Source organism: Mandrillus leucophaeus, unplaced genomic scaffold (genome assembly GCF_000951045.1).
Source record: "Mandrillus leucophaeus isolate KB7577 unplaced genomic scaffold, Mleu.le_1.0 Scaffold1265, whole genome shotgun sequence".
Taxonomy (NCBI): Eukaryota; Metazoa; Chordata; class Mammalia; order Primates; family Cercopithecidae; genus Mandrillus; species Mandrillus leucophaeus.
The window spans coordinates 375,294-392,900 of NW_012101043.1; the positions used below are offsets into that span (position 1 = coordinate 375,294).

The 17,607-nt window shown below is 37.8% G+C and overlaps 1 protein-coding gene across 1 annotated transcript; it reads right to left on the reverse strand.

The window, feature by feature from the left end:
• Positions 1-407: 407 nt before the first annotated feature.
• Positions 408-1,409, reverse strand: LOC105533597 (olfactory receptor 6K3-like). Its single transcript, XM_011972068.1, has 2 exons — positions 1,362-1,409; positions 408-1,304 (listed from the first exon to the last, which is right to left on the reverse strand). The coding sequence occupies exons 1-2, from the start codon at positions 1,407-1,409 to the stop codon at positions 408-410; spliced, it is 945 nt and encodes a 314-aa protein (XP_011827458.1).
• Between the last annotated feature and the right edge of the window lie 16,198 nt (positions 1,410-17,607).

A 17,607-nucleotide genomic window follows, 5' to 3' on the forward strand; every position in this document is an offset into this window, starting at 1 on the left:
AAGCAATATGTGGCATCACTGAAATACAAACCTTAACGTCTTCTACAGATCTGATTCTTTTAACTACTATGTTTTATAAATTCATAGTTGTTATTAATGCTTATGTAATATAATAAGCATTTACATAAAATGTTTATATACCAATAATAAATTAATGTTCATAAAATATATTAACTATGTCTAATGGCTTAAACTTCATATTTCCTTTCTATTTTTTACCTACCTGTATAAATCTAGACAGGTAGTCCATGCTATCTTAATTTGACATGTGGAAGCAGGATATACATGTACATGGGAAGAACAGGGATAAAGAGACACAAAATATCAGTGTGACAATGAATGAATTATATGTTAATTATACGGTTTATTGGGTTAGAGTAGCATCCACAGTGAAAGGTGTCTATGAGCTAGCATTGATCTGAAGATAAATTAACTGTCTTCTGAGGGCAGAAAAGCTTTTTAATTGCAATCTTTATGTCCTTATTTCTAAAACTATAGATGATAGGGTTGAAAAAGGGAGCAAGAACTGCAAACATCAGTGCAATAGCTGTGTCCAAAATCGGTGGGAAAGTGGCAGAGAAACGCAGGTACATGAGGGACACACTGCCATAGAACATCAGAAAGACACCAAGATGGGCTGCACACGTAGAAAAGGCCTTCTGGCGGCCTTCAACAGACGGAATCCTCAGGATCACAGTGATGATTCTGATATAAGAAAGGGCAATAATCAGGGCAGAGAATATGATGGCCACAGCATGGATCACATCCTCAATCAGAATCATGGACGTGTCTGTACAGGCCAAGCGCAGCACAGGTTCAAAATCACAGAAGATCTGGTAGCTCTGGTTGGGTCCACAGAAGGGCAGTGTGGAAATCCATGCAATCTCTGGGAGCAACACAAGAAAGCCAAAGATGCAGGACCCTGCAGAGAGCTGAGCACAGAGCCTGGGGGTCATGATGGTTGGGTAGCGGAGAGGGTTACAGATGGCAATGTACCTGTCAATGGCCATGGTGGTCAACAAAATCCCCTCTGAATTTCCCAGTGAATGGAAGAAGTACATCTGCAAGAGGCAGCCAATCATGGAGATGGTCCTCTGCCTACTGATGAGGTTGGAGAGCATCTTGGGAATTGTGGCAGTTGTGTACCAGATCTCCAGAAATGAGAAAATGCTGATAAAATTATACATGGGGTTGTGGAGACGGGTATCCATCTTGACTGCAAAAAAAACAGTAAGATTCCCAATGACAATGAATATGTAGATAACAAACAACGGAATGAAGAAGAGGAGGTTACCATCTTCAAACTGTGGGAATCCAGTGAAGAGAAACTCCGTTACTGTAGTAGTTTGGTTAATCCTCACCATAGTCTCAGCAACCCTAACAGCTATGGATAGAAAGACACAGCTCATTTCCTAGAAGAAATTGACAAAGTCAGATGTGTTAGCTCATATAAAAGTCAAATGAAAAATATGCTTTAGGTGGATCATGTACTTCTCTTTATTTATGAATTAAACAGATATTCATTTAGTGCCTACTATGCACCAAACACAGCTGTGGGTTTGTCGAATTCAGCAGTAAGGAAAATAATCTCTACATTCATGAAGCTTACATTCAAAAGAAGGATACAAATAATAAGAAGACAAGACATTAAGAATGTCACATTTATAAACTATATAAACTAAAATAAATATATAGGGGTGTTAATAATCTTTTATAATAATTCCCCAAATTGTTTTGAATCATATACCATATAAATTTTCTAATGGTTCTTAGATATAGATTAGACAAAACTTTTAATTATCTTTCTCTATATATAATTATTGTAAAGCTGTATTCTCCATTTTCCTGAATATTTTTAGTTTTTAGTATTCTGCTCCTTTATTGCACCACAGACTGACACTGAGTGTGTCTAGAAAAGAGGGTAAAGTTTTGAGGCACAAATATGAAGGTAAAGCCTTGGTAGGAAACTGTATTCTCAGCAGCAGAAAAGAATTAAGCTACTAGAAATTGACCAGAACAGAAAGAAGGGATCAGTGAGAAATTTGGCAGTGGAAGATTTGGTATCTTGTCAGTCAGGTTAAGTGTCTGTCCATGACAAATACTGAAAAGAAGCAGAGGTTTTTAATAAATATCTAAGTCACAGGATTCAGATTGCTTATATCCTGACAAAGACCATCACCGTAAGAAGGCAGAGGCCAAAATGTGAGATTCTAGCACAATTTAGGTCTCTTGATACCATGTCCCTCAAAAGTGGCATAAACTATAAAGAAATAGTGCAAAGAAACTCATCAGTTGCACCCAGGGCTTATTGTCCAGGCAATTCAGAAGCTAGCCTAACAGATGGATCAAAAATTATTTAAGGAGAGAGATTTAGAACACAAAGGAAGTTTGAAAAAATAATATCTCCTTCGGAGTAATGTGGAAACATTTAAAAATTAACTCCTCAGACAAGAACATTTGCTTATGCTGTACGCCAGCATTTCTCCATGAAGACAGCAAATATTTTTCCTTAGCTAATACTATTTTAAACATTATTTATAAATCATGAATTTAAAACTTCATGTTATTTTAGTAAGAAATAATATTTGAAGTTTTAAATTAAAACAAGGCATTTGAAACATAGATCAGGGAAATAAAACTATTTGGTACATGTTGGTATTTGTCAGACATCTCATTACAGAACAAAATATACATCTCGAACACATTCTATCAAGAACTGGTTTACATTAACGAAGTTTAACAAATATTACTTTGGCAGCTTCTACAAAATCAAGTGCTTACAGAGAATTAGGACATTTTGATTGTTTTTATATATGCGCATCCTTCAGATTTTCATAAAGGAAGATTGTTGCAAACAAAAATATTACTGCTCTACAAATATTGTCATTGATTGATTTATTTGTTGATTTATTTGTTGTTTATGGAACATCTGGTACAAGGATATCTATGTATGTATGTATGTATGTATGTATGTATCTATCTGTCTGTCTGTCTATCTATCTATCTATCTATCTATCTATCTATCTATCTATCTATCTATCTATATATATCTATCTATCTATCTATCTATCCCTTTCTGCTTCTCTTAACTGCTTCACTTTGGTAAATAATCTTTCATGGTGAACTTCAGCTTTTCTCTTGTAGTGCCAGCCTACCAAAACTCCCATGTGTCATAGCTCTTTGATATTATGCAGAATATAAAACATGTTGCTAAAAAAGTTTATGAGAAAGTTGATCAATCCAACAGTCAATTCACATGTTTTTCCATATCCTTATTATTTTAAAGATAGAATTCTGAATTTGTGAATGTGGATGCTGGATGCTAGAAAATTAGCAGGTTCCACTTACTCCGAACTGGTTATCATTGATGAATTTACTGAGAAAAAAAAAAGAAATTGATCTGAACACCAAATAAAAACAGGTTTTTGCTATATTATAAGGTAACTTGTCAATAAATAATAATTTGAGTATTGACAGTCAGAGTTAGACCTTAAATCTGTTGATGCAGAGTGGATACCGACAAGAAAAATTCTTTTGACTTTTCTCTGAGGAAAGTACTAGCTAGAGAAGAGAGATTAAACATAAAGCAGAAAAGTGAAACAAAACAAGACAAAACAAAAATGTAAACAAACTAAACCAAAAATAAACAAACCTTGAGATCATTTGGAGCCCAGTTTAATTTAAACATTGATTAAGGAGAAAATAATTTACTTTTATTACTTTATGAGCAAAGAAAATCCATACCAAAGTAAAAAAATAAAAATCTAAAATCTAAAAAGCAAGTTTTGAAATAGAGTATATTCAAAGGCACAGCAGAATGAATTTTTATACTTTTTCTTAGTATGTAATTATCTTATACATATATTTATCTTATTTTATTTTAAATTGATAGAATTATATGTATTCATCATGCACAAGATGTTTTGACATATATTCCTCTTATTTTAAACATTGGATTATATTATAGAAAAAAGAATGTGTGTGTATATATATATATACACACATGATCTGGTTTTAGTTTTAAGTTTAAAAGATGATTCTAAGAATAAACTATGCTTACTTTTCCTGTTGAAAATGAGAGGAAGCCTATAGATAACAGACAACGACCTTAAATGCTAAAATACTATACAGGCAATTGAGTGGCCTACTTATAAAAACCAATTTTTCAATTATAAGTTATTACTAGTTTATTTATTTACATTTATTATTTCCTATTGTGTGTCATTTATAGTTTACTGGGCTTTGAGAATAAACAACCAAATAAAACATTAAAAATAAAGAAATATTGCAACCACAAATTAAATTTAATAAAAATCGGAGAATTTTGGAGGAGGAAGAGATTTGGAGTAAAGTGAAGAGATAGGTTTAGAGTGGCTGAACTTTGGAGTACCAATGGGATCTTAAAAGGAAGATATTCTATAGGCCATCAAGTAGAAGGTGTAAAGTTCAGAATGATGTCTGCATCAGTGATAAGTATTTAGAAGTTACCCACATATAAGTTATCAGTGGCAACTCAATATGGATAAAGGTATCCAGGGAAAGTATATAAGAAAAGTAGAAAGTAAAGTGACAGAAAATTGCGGCCCGGGAAAACACCAGTCTCTACGAAGAAATGGAGAAGAGGATCATGAAAAGCTAACTGGCAAAGGTGCACCAGAAAGGTAGAAAATTTAAGGAAGAAAATAGTACGTGACAGTTTCAAATTCTGAAGATTATTCAAGTGATGCAGAGGTTGAAATATAAGAATATTTTTAGATGAAGTGATTTGGGAATCGCTGCTAACTATATCCAAATAATTTTCAGTGAAATATGAGAGAGGAAGGCACATGAGAGTGGATTGATTCATTTAAATGGGAACAATTTATTGAGCACATAATTTAGAGGCAGTTCAGAGTAGAAACTGGACTAAAATAAGTTAGTATTTAAGAACATGGAATTTGGTTATAGGCTGCATGGATCTGAATCATGGCTCTAACACTTCTTATTGCACTTGTGATTTTAGGGCATTTGTATAAACTATACTCTCAGTTTCCTCATCTGTAAAATGGAGATAATAAAAACAGTAAATTTGCATAGTTGCTGTAGAATTACATCAGTTTATACAGGCAGAATGCTTAGAACAGTGACTGGCACATTGTCTGAAGTTTATGTAGAAGGGAGACTGGCAAAAAGCTTGCAGCTATGAAGAGGTGTGTTTCAGAAAGAATAACAAGTATAAAGATTTTTTTAAATCCACAAAAATAGCCTGATGCATACCAGAAATTAAACTCATTGCCTCTGGGCAGAACAGGCCGGGGGGAGGGGGGGCGGGGAAAGAGAGAGAGAGAGACAGAGAGAGAGTGTGTGTGTGTCAGAGAGAATATGATGATGATGCTGTAGATAAAGCTGGAGAAATCAGCAAAAAGCTTATCTTGAAGGAAGTAGTAACTTCCATCTTGACAGAATGAGACTTTACCCTGCCAGAAATAAGGAAACCACTGAATAATTTTAAACAGAGAATTAAATTTACTTGACAAAGCTTTAGATTTTGAAAAGCGAGTATGGTTGCATTATGTAGAATGGATTAGAGCACAGATGACTTGAGGTAGAAAAACAAGGTTAGTGGATAAAAGGCCAATACATAAAAAATCAATTACTGTATATATTATATATGCTAAGAATGAACAATTGGGACGTACAATTTTAAATATGATTCAAAATAACATAAAAAATAAAATAGTTATAAATCTCTCAAAATATATTGCAGAGTCAATATGCTGTACCCTGTAAAACACTGATAAAAGAAATCAAAGAAGACTTAAATAAGTGAAAAGATGCTGTGTTGATGGGTAGGAAGACTTTATATTGTGAAGATACCAATTCCCCAAAGCTAGTCATTCAATGCAACTTAAATCAAAATCTCAGTACTTTATTTTTGTTTCTGTTTATGTTTTTATTTTGAGTTACTGACAGGAGAATTTATTTGCAAAAAAAAAAAAATCTGACAGAAAACATCTAGAATACCTCAGACCTCAAAACCCAACGAGAAGAAAGCCAACAACACTTTTTTAAAAGAAATTAGCCATCTATTTGAACAGATATTTCACCAAAGAAAACTTTCAGGTGTCAAATTAGTCCATAAACGTATGCTCAACATCAACATCACTGGTCATTAGAGAAATGCAAGTTAAAACCACAATGAGATACAGTATCAGTACTCATCAATAAAAATAACTATTGCAATTTTTTTTAAAAAGGAAAAAAAATACCTAACAATGTTAAGTCCTGCGCAGAATGTGGAGCAACTTGATCTTCCATACATTGTTTGTGGGAATGCAAAATGTTACAACCACTGTGGAAAAGAGGTTAGCAGTTTCTTGTGAAGTTAAACATACACTTATGATTAATCCTGCGATAACACCACTGGGCATTTACCCAAGAGGAATAAAAGCTTATGTTCACTCCAAAACCTGTAATCAAATACTTATAGTGGCTTTATTTGTAAAACTGGAAACAACCTAAATGGTGGTAAATGGATTTTAAAAAGTGATAAACACATGTAATAAACAGAATACTACTCAGCAATAAAAATTAATGACTGCTGGTACACACAGCAACATGGATGCATCTTAACTATGTAAGTGCAAGAAGTCAGCGTCAAAGGCTACATACTGTATGATTCATTTATACAATATTCTGTAACAGGCAAAAGCATAGGAACAGAACCAGATAATGATTGCCATGCCAGAGGGTCTTGTCCAAGGAAGTATCAATTATGAATGGCACAATTAAGAAATTTGGAGGAGAGGCTGCAAGGAGTGGACTTTTTCCTTGTCTTGATTTTGGTGATCGTTACATGATTATGTGCAGTGTATCTACTGTCTCTATACAGTAAGATGACCCTCAAATCTCCACTGATCCACCTGCCTCTCAACCTTCCTTTCATGGGAGAAATGAAACAGGAGAATCAGCGTTTATTTTGGAGGGGGTTTAGGCTTTTGCTCATACTATCAAAGTAAATGAGTAAAGGATTCACTGTTACTTTCATTTTGGCTCTTTGTTCTTTTAATCAGCTACTTCTGGCAGTTCAACTCCAGTCTTTCTCCCTCTGTCTCTTTCTTTCTCTCTCAGCTCAGTTGAGGTCCTGACAAATTGGGGTAGTAAGCGGGGTAAGTAATTAAGAACAATCTCATTCTGCAAAAGCAAAAAGCATGAAGATCCCATGGGGTACTGTAGGGAGGTGGTAGAAGAGTCTGCAGGACATTGTAGAGAGATGCTACCAGATTGTTTGCAAAAGTCCGAGGGTCCTGCAGGGCACTTTGCCATTGACTCTTGGGAGGTGCCAATGAATCCCAAGGGAAACTTCTCTAAGCATGCCAGTGAGACTGGGAACAGGCTAGTAGAAGCAATGGTACATTCTTGGAGGTTGCTAGCATATTGTTTATATAAACTATTTGTTCTGAAGGAGAACTTTAGTTCTTTCCTTTAGCTCCTGTTTGTTAAAGACCAAACAGAGGGGCCAGGAGAAAGCTAAGGAAACTGGGATGAAACTAGCCTGCCCTTTGCAGCCTCTATAAGTCCTGGTCAAAAAAAAAATAATAATAACAGTCCACCTCGACCTGCTGCTCCTCCTTGTTCTCTAACTCCTGCTCCTGCCCCAGAAAACTCGTCACCAAATCCTGATGGACCAGCCTCTGTAAGTGATAAGGGATCTCTCTCTGCCCCTCCCTGTGGGTCTAGGGATAGGTTAGAAGACCTCATTGACTTGCCCAGATATCTCAGTTTTCAAAATTAAACAAAACTAGGAGTTTGAACAATGTCCTTCTGTACATAGGGGACTAGAGACTCTAAACCAAGGTTAACACTCAAAAGGGAAATAAAAGAAAATTGTACATCTTAAACTTTTTAGCTACCCATTCACAGGTGACTGTGTGTCTCACTGGCAACAAAATGAGGATAAAACATACAATGCTTTCTGTTTTGAGGTCACCACCACTGGTACCCTTGCCCAAGCTCAACTATGAGTGGGTTCCATCAGGCCCCTATAAATCTTCACTGTTATTATCCCTACTATTAAATGTATTATCAGTACTAATGTGTAGTCTATGTACACCTCTGCATGTCTTTGCCTCCATGTTCTGAAATTGCTGCACTTTAGGTCATTTTAGCAAGGCATATGGAAAACTATAAACCTACCTGATACATGGACATTAGCTATTAGCCTGGCCATTTGTTGGAGCCACTGGGAAGCCTAGTACTGATATATAGAAGCCCCACTGTGAGGATAAGATATTTAGATAGAAATCAGTTCTGTTCCTACTTTTTGTTACCCATGTGGATTCTGACCAGAGAGGCCCCCGTGCTAACAAGGATAACACGACCAATGAGCAGGCTGCACTTGTCAATTAAGCACACAGCGCAAACTGTCCTCTGCCCCACAGCAAGCTGATGTGTGGTTGATCACCTCCTTGATCCACAAGAGGATGGCCCATAAATATTCAGGAACCATCTTAGATTGGGCCCACATGTATGGACTGCCACTGCCATCAGAAGTCTCAAAAACAGCACGAAAAACTGGTCTGCTTGTCAAAACCTGACTAAGGCTAACCGCACTGCCCATGGACAGAGGTCAAAGCCAATGGGCCAGGACGTTCTTGGCATGTAAGTAACACCATCCCATTCAGAGGGGTTCTCAGATCCTGACAACAGCAGTCACTTTCTCTAGGTTTGACCTAGTCATTCCTGTGCATTCCACTGACCCAGGCCACACCATCCGGGTCCTAGAAAAACACATGTGCTTTCTGTTCATTTTTTCCTGAGCACATCGCTTCTGATAATGCCCCCAATTTTCCACCAAAGCTGCACATCAAGGAACCCAATCATGAGCCATAGGATGGATTTTCCATGCTCCATAACACATAAAAAATAAGCAATAATTATTTTTAAAATATAATATTTTGGTTACTTATGAGACATATTGATAACAATAAACTAAAACCTGGCACCTGAGGAAACATGGGGAAATGGAAAGATACTGATAATCTTTTTTTCAGGCTTGCTCTTAAAAGGTTTCCTTTTTTCTAAAAAAGAATGAAACAAATAAGTAAAAAGAAAAATGAACCAAAAATCCTACCCTGTGCTGCCTTTCCAAGCTGCTGAGAACTGATAACACTGACTGTGAGATATCAGAGGATGGTGTCAGTTTCTACACATTCCACAAAAAATTACTGCGGATGTCGTCCACACTTGTGAGACCCATAGACAAATGCCACAGACAAATAAAACTATTTAAAACTGAATGCCCCAGATGGGGCAGTAAAACCAAAGATTCAACTACATTATTCACACTGAGCTGGAAACACCAGGACAGGAAGCCCCATGATGGGAGGCTATATTGGGGACCCTGCTAACCTGACTACACGCCTAATGTATGCCCGGCGTGGCTTGCCTTAACATTGTTAACTCTTTGTTTACAGAGGACCATATGTGTCCTCTTAAAGGATGCTTCTTGTGTGTGTACCCCAATTGTCATGACAATGCTAGAATCCTGGGAGGCCTTTAAGTCAGCTTATTGGCATAGTTGCTCTGTTTCCGAATTGATGCTCCAGGCAGGTAAAAGAGATCCATATAGAAATAGGAGAAAGCCTTCTGGTTCTTTTAAAGTAGATCCTAGAGGGCTTTGGAACAGCTTTTCCTTGCTTGATAACTGTTGGGACTCAGTTCCATTCAATCTTCCAGGCAAGCCTGATCATCTTACTTGGAATGATCTCGATCATAGTCTAGGTCTACTATTGCCTCAGACTAATTGTTGTGCTGTTGCTTTCACAGCATCTCAGCATCTGACCTGACTCGGGTCCACGTTAAAGTAGCCTATGTTTCTCACTCATGTCCTAAAAAATCAAATTGAAGAGTTCCAGCTCCTGGTTAAAACCTATGTGTGAATTTTCAGGCTTAAAAACAGGCAACAGGCCGGGCGCGGTGGCTCAAGCCTGTAATCCCAGCACTTTGGGAGGCCGAGACGGGCGGATCACGAGGTCAGGAGATCGAGACCATCCTAGTTAACCCGGTGAAACCCCGTCTCTACTAAAAATACAAAAAAAAAAAAAAAAAAAAAAAACAGGCAACGACAAAGGCTAAAGCCTTTGGGAAACCTGGCAGTCTTATGGGAAACACTTCTCTCCCCACACCAGACTTGGTGCAGAAGCAAGACTGCATCGCAGTCTCTGCAGTGAGTTAGTCAAGGACTCAGGAACTCCTGGCTGGTCACGTTTTTTGTGTATTTATATTCCTAGCCCCAGAGCCTTCATTCTAAGTCTCTTTATCTGAAGATGCTGGCTGATGTCGTTTTGAAGTGTCTCTGCTGAGACCTCTGCTCTGGTGGGTGTGCACGGGGGGAGGTGGCAAGAAGAGAAAACCTTGAAGACATGTTGCCCTATTCTGACTTAGCTCAGTACTTTTCCACTTCTAGCTGTCTTCCTTCCCTTACCACAGGATCCATAAAATTGCTGCAAGCATTTCTGGGGGCTCCCTCAGCAGTGGAACAATCCCCAAGTCTGCACTGATCCACCTGACCTGAGCACACGTCCATGGGGGAAAATAGAACAGAGAGGAGTAGCACCTTCTCCGGTTTTAGCTTGTTGCTCACATTATCACCATAAGTGATTAAAGACTTCACTGCTAACTTTCATCATGTCTCCTCGTTGCTCTAATTGACTACCCCTACACCTGGCAGCTGAATGCTCTCTCTCAACTCTACTGAGCCCCTGACCTACACAGATGAAGAGATTAAAGAAAAAGGTAAAAAGATTTATTAGTATCTCAATTTTCAAATTAGCATAGAGATGGCTGCTACTAATTCCAGAAATTTGAGATCATTAGGACCTCTAAAGCAGTCAGAGCTACTATCTTACTGTGTTTCTAGAATTCCTATGTATTTCTTCAAAGTGTTTGATGCTAATCCTTTTAATAAAATCAGGGAACCTGTGTTTTGGCTAAATCAGTGTTCTACTCTTCAGAGATTAATATGATAATTAGAAGTTGATCTGTTGGAGACTTGGAAGGAAAGACATAAGATCACTGAATCCCACTGAGAGAAAGGAAGGTAAGCATAAAAAATTGATCTGGGATAGAGACTGTATTCTGTTTGCGTCAATATCCTGACATAAGATTTTCAGTAATAGACTCTTCTGATACATCTGACCTCTCTTATTAATGATACTGATGATTTATATTTATCTGGCTCAGACAAGGTACCAGTATGTGCAATGGTGTCCTCCTGGATCATAATTAATTTAGAAAATTCTGAGGATATGAAAGCAGAGAAACAATGTTATGACCAGTGAAAAAGTCTCAATTATTCAATATGTCATGCTTCAGAAAAAAATAAAACCTTATCTCTGATTTCTAATCCTGTGTTTATCCTCCCCTCCTCCACCAAGACTAATTCTATTCTGCCACCCATGTAGCCTCAAATATGTCCCCAAATATTGTTATTTAAGTCAACAGAAAGATCACTAGCTAAATGTTCTTTTCCCTCTACCTATTTGGCAATTTACTTTCTCCCTGACCCATGACAAGCCTACATCTTAAGCCACGTGCATTCTCCTCTTACCTCTAGCAGAGACAATGAGGTCCCTACCCATTCCTGGGTTTATGAAATTTAAGTCCCTTCTGTTCATCAGAAGCACTGTTATACCTGTTTCTAAAGGTTTCTTGGGGAGATTTCTCTACTGGGGTATTTCCCCTGATAACTAGAGAAAAGCAGCAATTCTATTTCCCTATGGCTTAATTAATAGAAACCTCCTTCTCTGATATTTTCTCATTAGTTTTCCATAGTGTCAGGAACTCCAAGCATCTAAGTAAAGGCTTTACCTAGCAGGCTCACGAAGAAAGCTGCTCCTCCTACACCAGGTTCTGTGTAGGACCAATGCATTGTAGCCTCTGAAGCGAGTTAGTCAAGGACTCAGGCTGGTCATGCTTTGCATATTTCTATTCCTAGCCCCAGAGCCTTCATCCTAAGTCTCTTTATCTGAAGACATTGGCTGAGGTCCTTTTGCGTGTCTGTTATATCATAAGTGTGTGTCATAAGTAAAGTATGAACCTCATTTGATAGATTTGCCCAGAATCAACAGGTTATATGAATACACGTTCTTTTGAAGAATTACTTTCAACAGAATTAAGAATTTATTTATTTATTTATTTATTTTTACTTCTCTATCCTCTGAAAGGGTGGTTAATTTTTTCAAGACCTGTTCATTTTTCTGAAAGAAGACATAATTCATTGCAACACCATTGATTACATAAAAGGCAATGCTATAATTAATTTGTTTACTTAGCTCAAGATACTTTTTGCCACAGTTGTAAACATAGACCATACCCTACTCTTTTAGCCCACATGCACATGATTAGTTCTAGTGGTTCCAAGGAAGATTTTAGCATAATGTGAAAATACCAATAATCTCTATATTGCAAAGAAAATTACACAATCTTAACTGTTCCCTGTGTTCATGCTTCTTGCAAGGTGAATTGGCAGCTCTTGCCATTAAAAGATAGAATCTCTTTCCCTTCCTCTATGTCTCCTTGTGACTGGATTGGGCCATAACAGAAGAGATTATGGGCCAGTTCTGAGCCTAGGCTTCAAGAGACTTTGTCTGCACACTTAGATTGTTTCAACACTCTAAACGGTAACTGGGTGAACACACTCAGAATCAGACTTCTGGAAAGTAAAACACCACACGAATGGGAATAGAATTGTCTTAGCTAATCTTGTCCCAGTTCAGCCTGCTCTAACCAACCAGTTGCTGACCTTGGATACATGAGTAAACCAGGACTAGAGAAGAAACTACCCATTTAATTCCAGCCCAAATTCCTAACTCATGAAATTCTGAGACAAACATATAGGTTCTCTTTTAAGCCATTAACTTTTGGAGTGGCTTGTCATATAGCAAAATATAACTGATAAATTATATTAAATCATCCTTCCCACCTCCACAGTTTTGTTCCAAGTCCAATCTACTATTCATACCACACCAGGAATGTTATTCTAAGAGTGTAATGTCTTACTTAATCTCTTTGATGTCTTCACTTGTAGGTTGGATTAAACTCCAATTTCTCGAAGCATGACCTATAAGATTCTACATATTTTGCCTCCAGCCTTCATCTCATGACTGTGTCCCATCTATACATGCCTACAGTTGGTTCCTTTAATGAACCCAGCTGTTTCTAAACTCAGGGAATCTGCACAAATGACTTATCTTACATGTTTTTCTGGCTGATTCCTTCTCAATCTTCAAATTTCAGTTTAAATTCTACTGCACTGATGAAGTCTTATCTGTCACTTACTTCTAAGTGGATATTCATGTTTATTAATTATTTTGACTCACATTGCTAATTTGCTTTAGAAAGGATTATACTATTTGGTATCGTAGCATTGTCAGAGAGTATATATTTTCTTCATCACCTTAAAATTATCATATGCTTTTAAAAATAAAACTTAGCTTTTAATATAATGCAATTATTATAATAAAAATTAGAAACCGTAAATAAAAAATTAAAAATAGAAATCATGCATCAAATTTTTATTCAAAGGTAATTTAAATTAGGTTAAACTTAATTTAAATTAGTTGAAATACCTAATCTCATTTTGTTTATCACTTGAGGGTTACAACCTGTTAATGAGTGAAATCAGTTCCAAAAATGTTTTTAATAACATAGAATAGGAAAAAACAGAATAGAAAAGATGAAAAATATTGCATGGAGTAAGTGTAAGCATTGCTTTATAAAAATACTTTTCTATTAGAAGTATGAATATGAATGTGTAAATGTATGTATGTCCTAAATTATGATTTAAAGTATATTATTTATTGTGAATCACAACCAACAAAGTTTTTAGTGATCCCACTTGCTCCTTGTTACCCTAATTCTCTTTTCTCAATGGTAGTAAAATTCTATGAAAAAGTTGCACATGTATTTCCATTCTAGCCTTCACTCCTGAGTATCCAACTATGGAACAGCCTCCTCAACGTTTTTATTAGATGTCTAACAGTCCAGTTAAACTTAAAATATGCAAAACTAAACTTCTAGTATCCTTTTTCCCAACATCTTCCTGAAGTATTCTCTGTCAGTATTCTCTATGTTTTTAATGGCAACTCCACCATTCCAGTTGGTCATCCTTGACTGCCCTCTCACAGTCAATTTGCAGTCTATCAGGAAATTCTGTTGTTCTGTTGTCAAACTGAACCTAGAATTGGACAGACCACAGTTTTCCATCATCATTGCCACTATCCTGATCTGAACCACCATATCTCTCACTAGGGTTATTGCCGAAGCTCCCAAAGGACTGCAGCTACCCCACTTGCCTCCCTTCAATGTCTCCTCAACACAGAGGCGTGCCTGACTCTGTTAAACTCAACGTCAGATGATGTCTCTCCTCTGCTCCATACTTCCCAATAACTTCCCAATTCTCAGAGTAAATTAGAAAAATCTAAATCTTGTAATGACCTTCAAGTCTCTGTATCAGAGTGTCCCATCTTTTGGCTTCCCTGGGCCACATTGGAAGAAGAATTGTCTTGGACCACACATAAAATACACTAACACTAACAAGAGTTGATGAGATGAAAAAAGTGTCACACAAAATCTCATTTTTAAAGAAAGTTTACAAATTTGTGTTGGGCCACATTCAAAGCTATCTTGGGCTACATGTGGCCTCCAGGCTGCAGGTGGCACAAGCTTGCTCTGCATAATCTATCTTCCCCCCCTCCCCCCCGAACTCATTGTCTAGTTTTCCAGACCTGTCCCTGATTCCATTTCCCCCATATCAGTCTCCTGATTCCTTAAACAGGTCAGAGGCTCACCCACTTCAGGGCTTTTTCACTAGCTTTTAGTACTGCCTGGCTTATTCTCCCTGACAGAGCAGGAGCATCACCATCTTGGACAAGTCCCTCATTCTAAAGTTCACCTTATTAAAAAACCACCTAAATCCAAAAAGCATCAGCCTAATGACTAAGGTCAGCATGAATATAAACCGTACATAACATCTCCAGCCAGAAACCTTCCAAACTCTTCCCCAACCAGAGACATGCTAGCCCCAAGATAGCCCTCCTCCGGCCAGGAAGATGCCAGCCTCGAGATAATCCCCCTCCAGCCGGAAAGGTGTCAGCCCCAAGATAACCTCCCCTCCTCCCAGAGACATTCCAACCCCAGCATAAAACTTCTCCCTCACACAGAAACATTCCAAGCTTGTAATATGCTCTTCACTTGAAAACCAACATATACTCTTAGTCTGTAAGAGAAAGCAGTCCTGACCGAAATCGGCCCCCCTTTCAGGTTTTATGCAAAGAAAACCTGTCTTGGACTGTGAAGTCATGTTTCGTGTTTCTTTCCTCTTTCTTTAACTTTTACACACCTTCCTTATGACTAACTCCATTTTCCTCAAATCTTTGTTCAATTGTGGCCCTCTAAATACGGTTCAACTTTACCAACCTGTTCTAAAATTATTATCCTGCTACCGACACCAGATCATCTTGTTCTATTTTCTTTTACATTTTCTACAGAATACATAGTTTCATGTAACAGTTATATTTTCTTGCTTATTTTTAGTGTGAATTTTAAAAATACCTCTCCTCCTTATAGCATAAGCTACAAAAAGGCAGGGAATTTTTTTGTCAATTCTATTTTAAGGACCTAAAACAGTGCTTGGAGGAATAGCCTCAGTAAATATTTGTTGCATGAATGTAAAAATGGGTTATGTAATTATTTCCTTCATGGGTTAGCATCTTTAAAACTCACCAGAATTTTAGAGCCAAAAATAAAATTATTTAGAGGATTGAAATCTATTATTCATGTTTTTGTTAGTAAATATGCATGTATTTAATATTTTTTGTGTTTGTATTATTTAAGATAATTTGTCTATTTGAATACCAGATCTACTTTGTAATTATAATTTAAAATTTGTAATTGAAAAATTAACTTGGACTTTTAAAAATTAACTTCATTCAGGTAAAATTTAATAGTCAATAAAAATTACCCAGTTAATCAAGATACTAAGCTTACTATTTTAAGTTGAAATCTTACTTCATTGATCACAGTATTGAAACATTTGAAAGGATTTAAGACTTGCTTTATTTATAATTTTCTTTTTAGATTAAAAAGATTATTTTAAAAGTCTGATGAGACTTTATTAAGTCAACAAATTGAGATTCTTAAAAATGAAATATGAGACAGGAGCAAGATGGCTGAATAGGAACAGCTCCAGCCTCCAGCTCCCAGCACAAGCGACACAGAAGATGGGTGATTTCTGCATTTTCAACTGAGGTACTGGGTTCATCTCACTGGGGAGTGCCAGACAATCGGTGCTGGTCCACGGGTGCAGCCCAACCAGTGAGAGCTGAAGCAGGGCGAGGCATTATCTCATCTAGGAAGCACAAGGGGGAAGGGAATCCTTTTTCCTAGCCAAGGGAAACTGAGACACACAACACCTGGTAAATTGGGTAACTCCCACCCTAATACTATGCTTTACCAAGGGTCCTAGCAAATGGCACACCAGGAGATTATATCCCACACCTGGCTGGGAGGGTCCCACGTGCACGGAGCCTCCCTCATTGCTAGCACAGCAGTCTGAGATCTAACTGCAAGGCAGCAGTAAGGCTGTGGGAGGGGTGCCTGCCACTGCTGAGACTTAAGTAGGTAAACAAAGCCACCAGGGAAGCTTGAACTGGGTGGAGCCCACAGCAGCTCAAGGAGGCCTGCCTGTCTCTGTAGACTCCACCTCTGGGGACAGGGCATAGCTATACAAAAAGCAGCAGAAACCTCTTCAGATGTAAATGACACCATCTGACAGCTTTGAAGAGAGCAGTGGATCTCCCAGCAGGGAGGTTGAGATCTGAGAACAGACAGACTGCCTGCTCAAGTAGGTCTCTGACCCCTGAGTAGCCTAACTGGGAGACATCCCCCACTAGGTGCAGACTGACACCCCACACCTCACATGGCAGGGTACACCCCTGAGACGAGTCTTCCAGAGAAAGAATCAGACAGGAACACTCGCTGTTCAGCAATATTCTATCTTCTGCAGCCTCCGCTGCTGATACCCAGGCAAACAGGGTCTGGAGTGGACCTCAAGCAATCTCCAACAGACCTACAGCTGAGGGTCCCGACTGATAGAAGGAAAACTAACAAACAGAAAGGACACCCACACCAAAACCCCATCAGTACATCATGATCATCAAAGACCAAAGACAGATAAAACCACAAAGATGGGGGAAAAGCAGGGCAGAAAAGCTGGAAATTAAAAAAATAAGAGCGCATCTCCCCCTCCACAGGAACACAGCTCATCGCCGGCAATGAATCAAAGCCGGACAGAGAATGACTTTGACGAGTTGAGAGAAGTCTTCAGTCCATCAAACTTCTCAGAGCTAATGGAGGAACTACGTAACCAGTGCAAAGAAACTAAAAATCTTGAAAAAAGAATAGAAGAATGGATATCTAGAATAATCAACGCAGAGAAGGCCATAAACGAACTGACAGAGATAAAAACCATGACACGAGAAATACATGACAAATGCACAAGCTTCAGTAACCGACTCAAACAACTGGAAGAAAGAGTATCAGTAATTGAAGATCAAATGAATGAAA

Coding starts and splice junctions, on each gene's coding strand:
- LOC105533597 (XM_011972068.1), bottom strand. CDS start 1,409: ATGAGCTGTGTCTTTCTATCCATAGCTGTTAGGGTTGCTGAGACTATG. Junction 1,305..1,361: donor TTAGGGTTGCTGAGACTATG/GTGAGGATTAAC, acceptor GGATTCCCACAG/TTTGAAGATGGTAACCTCCT.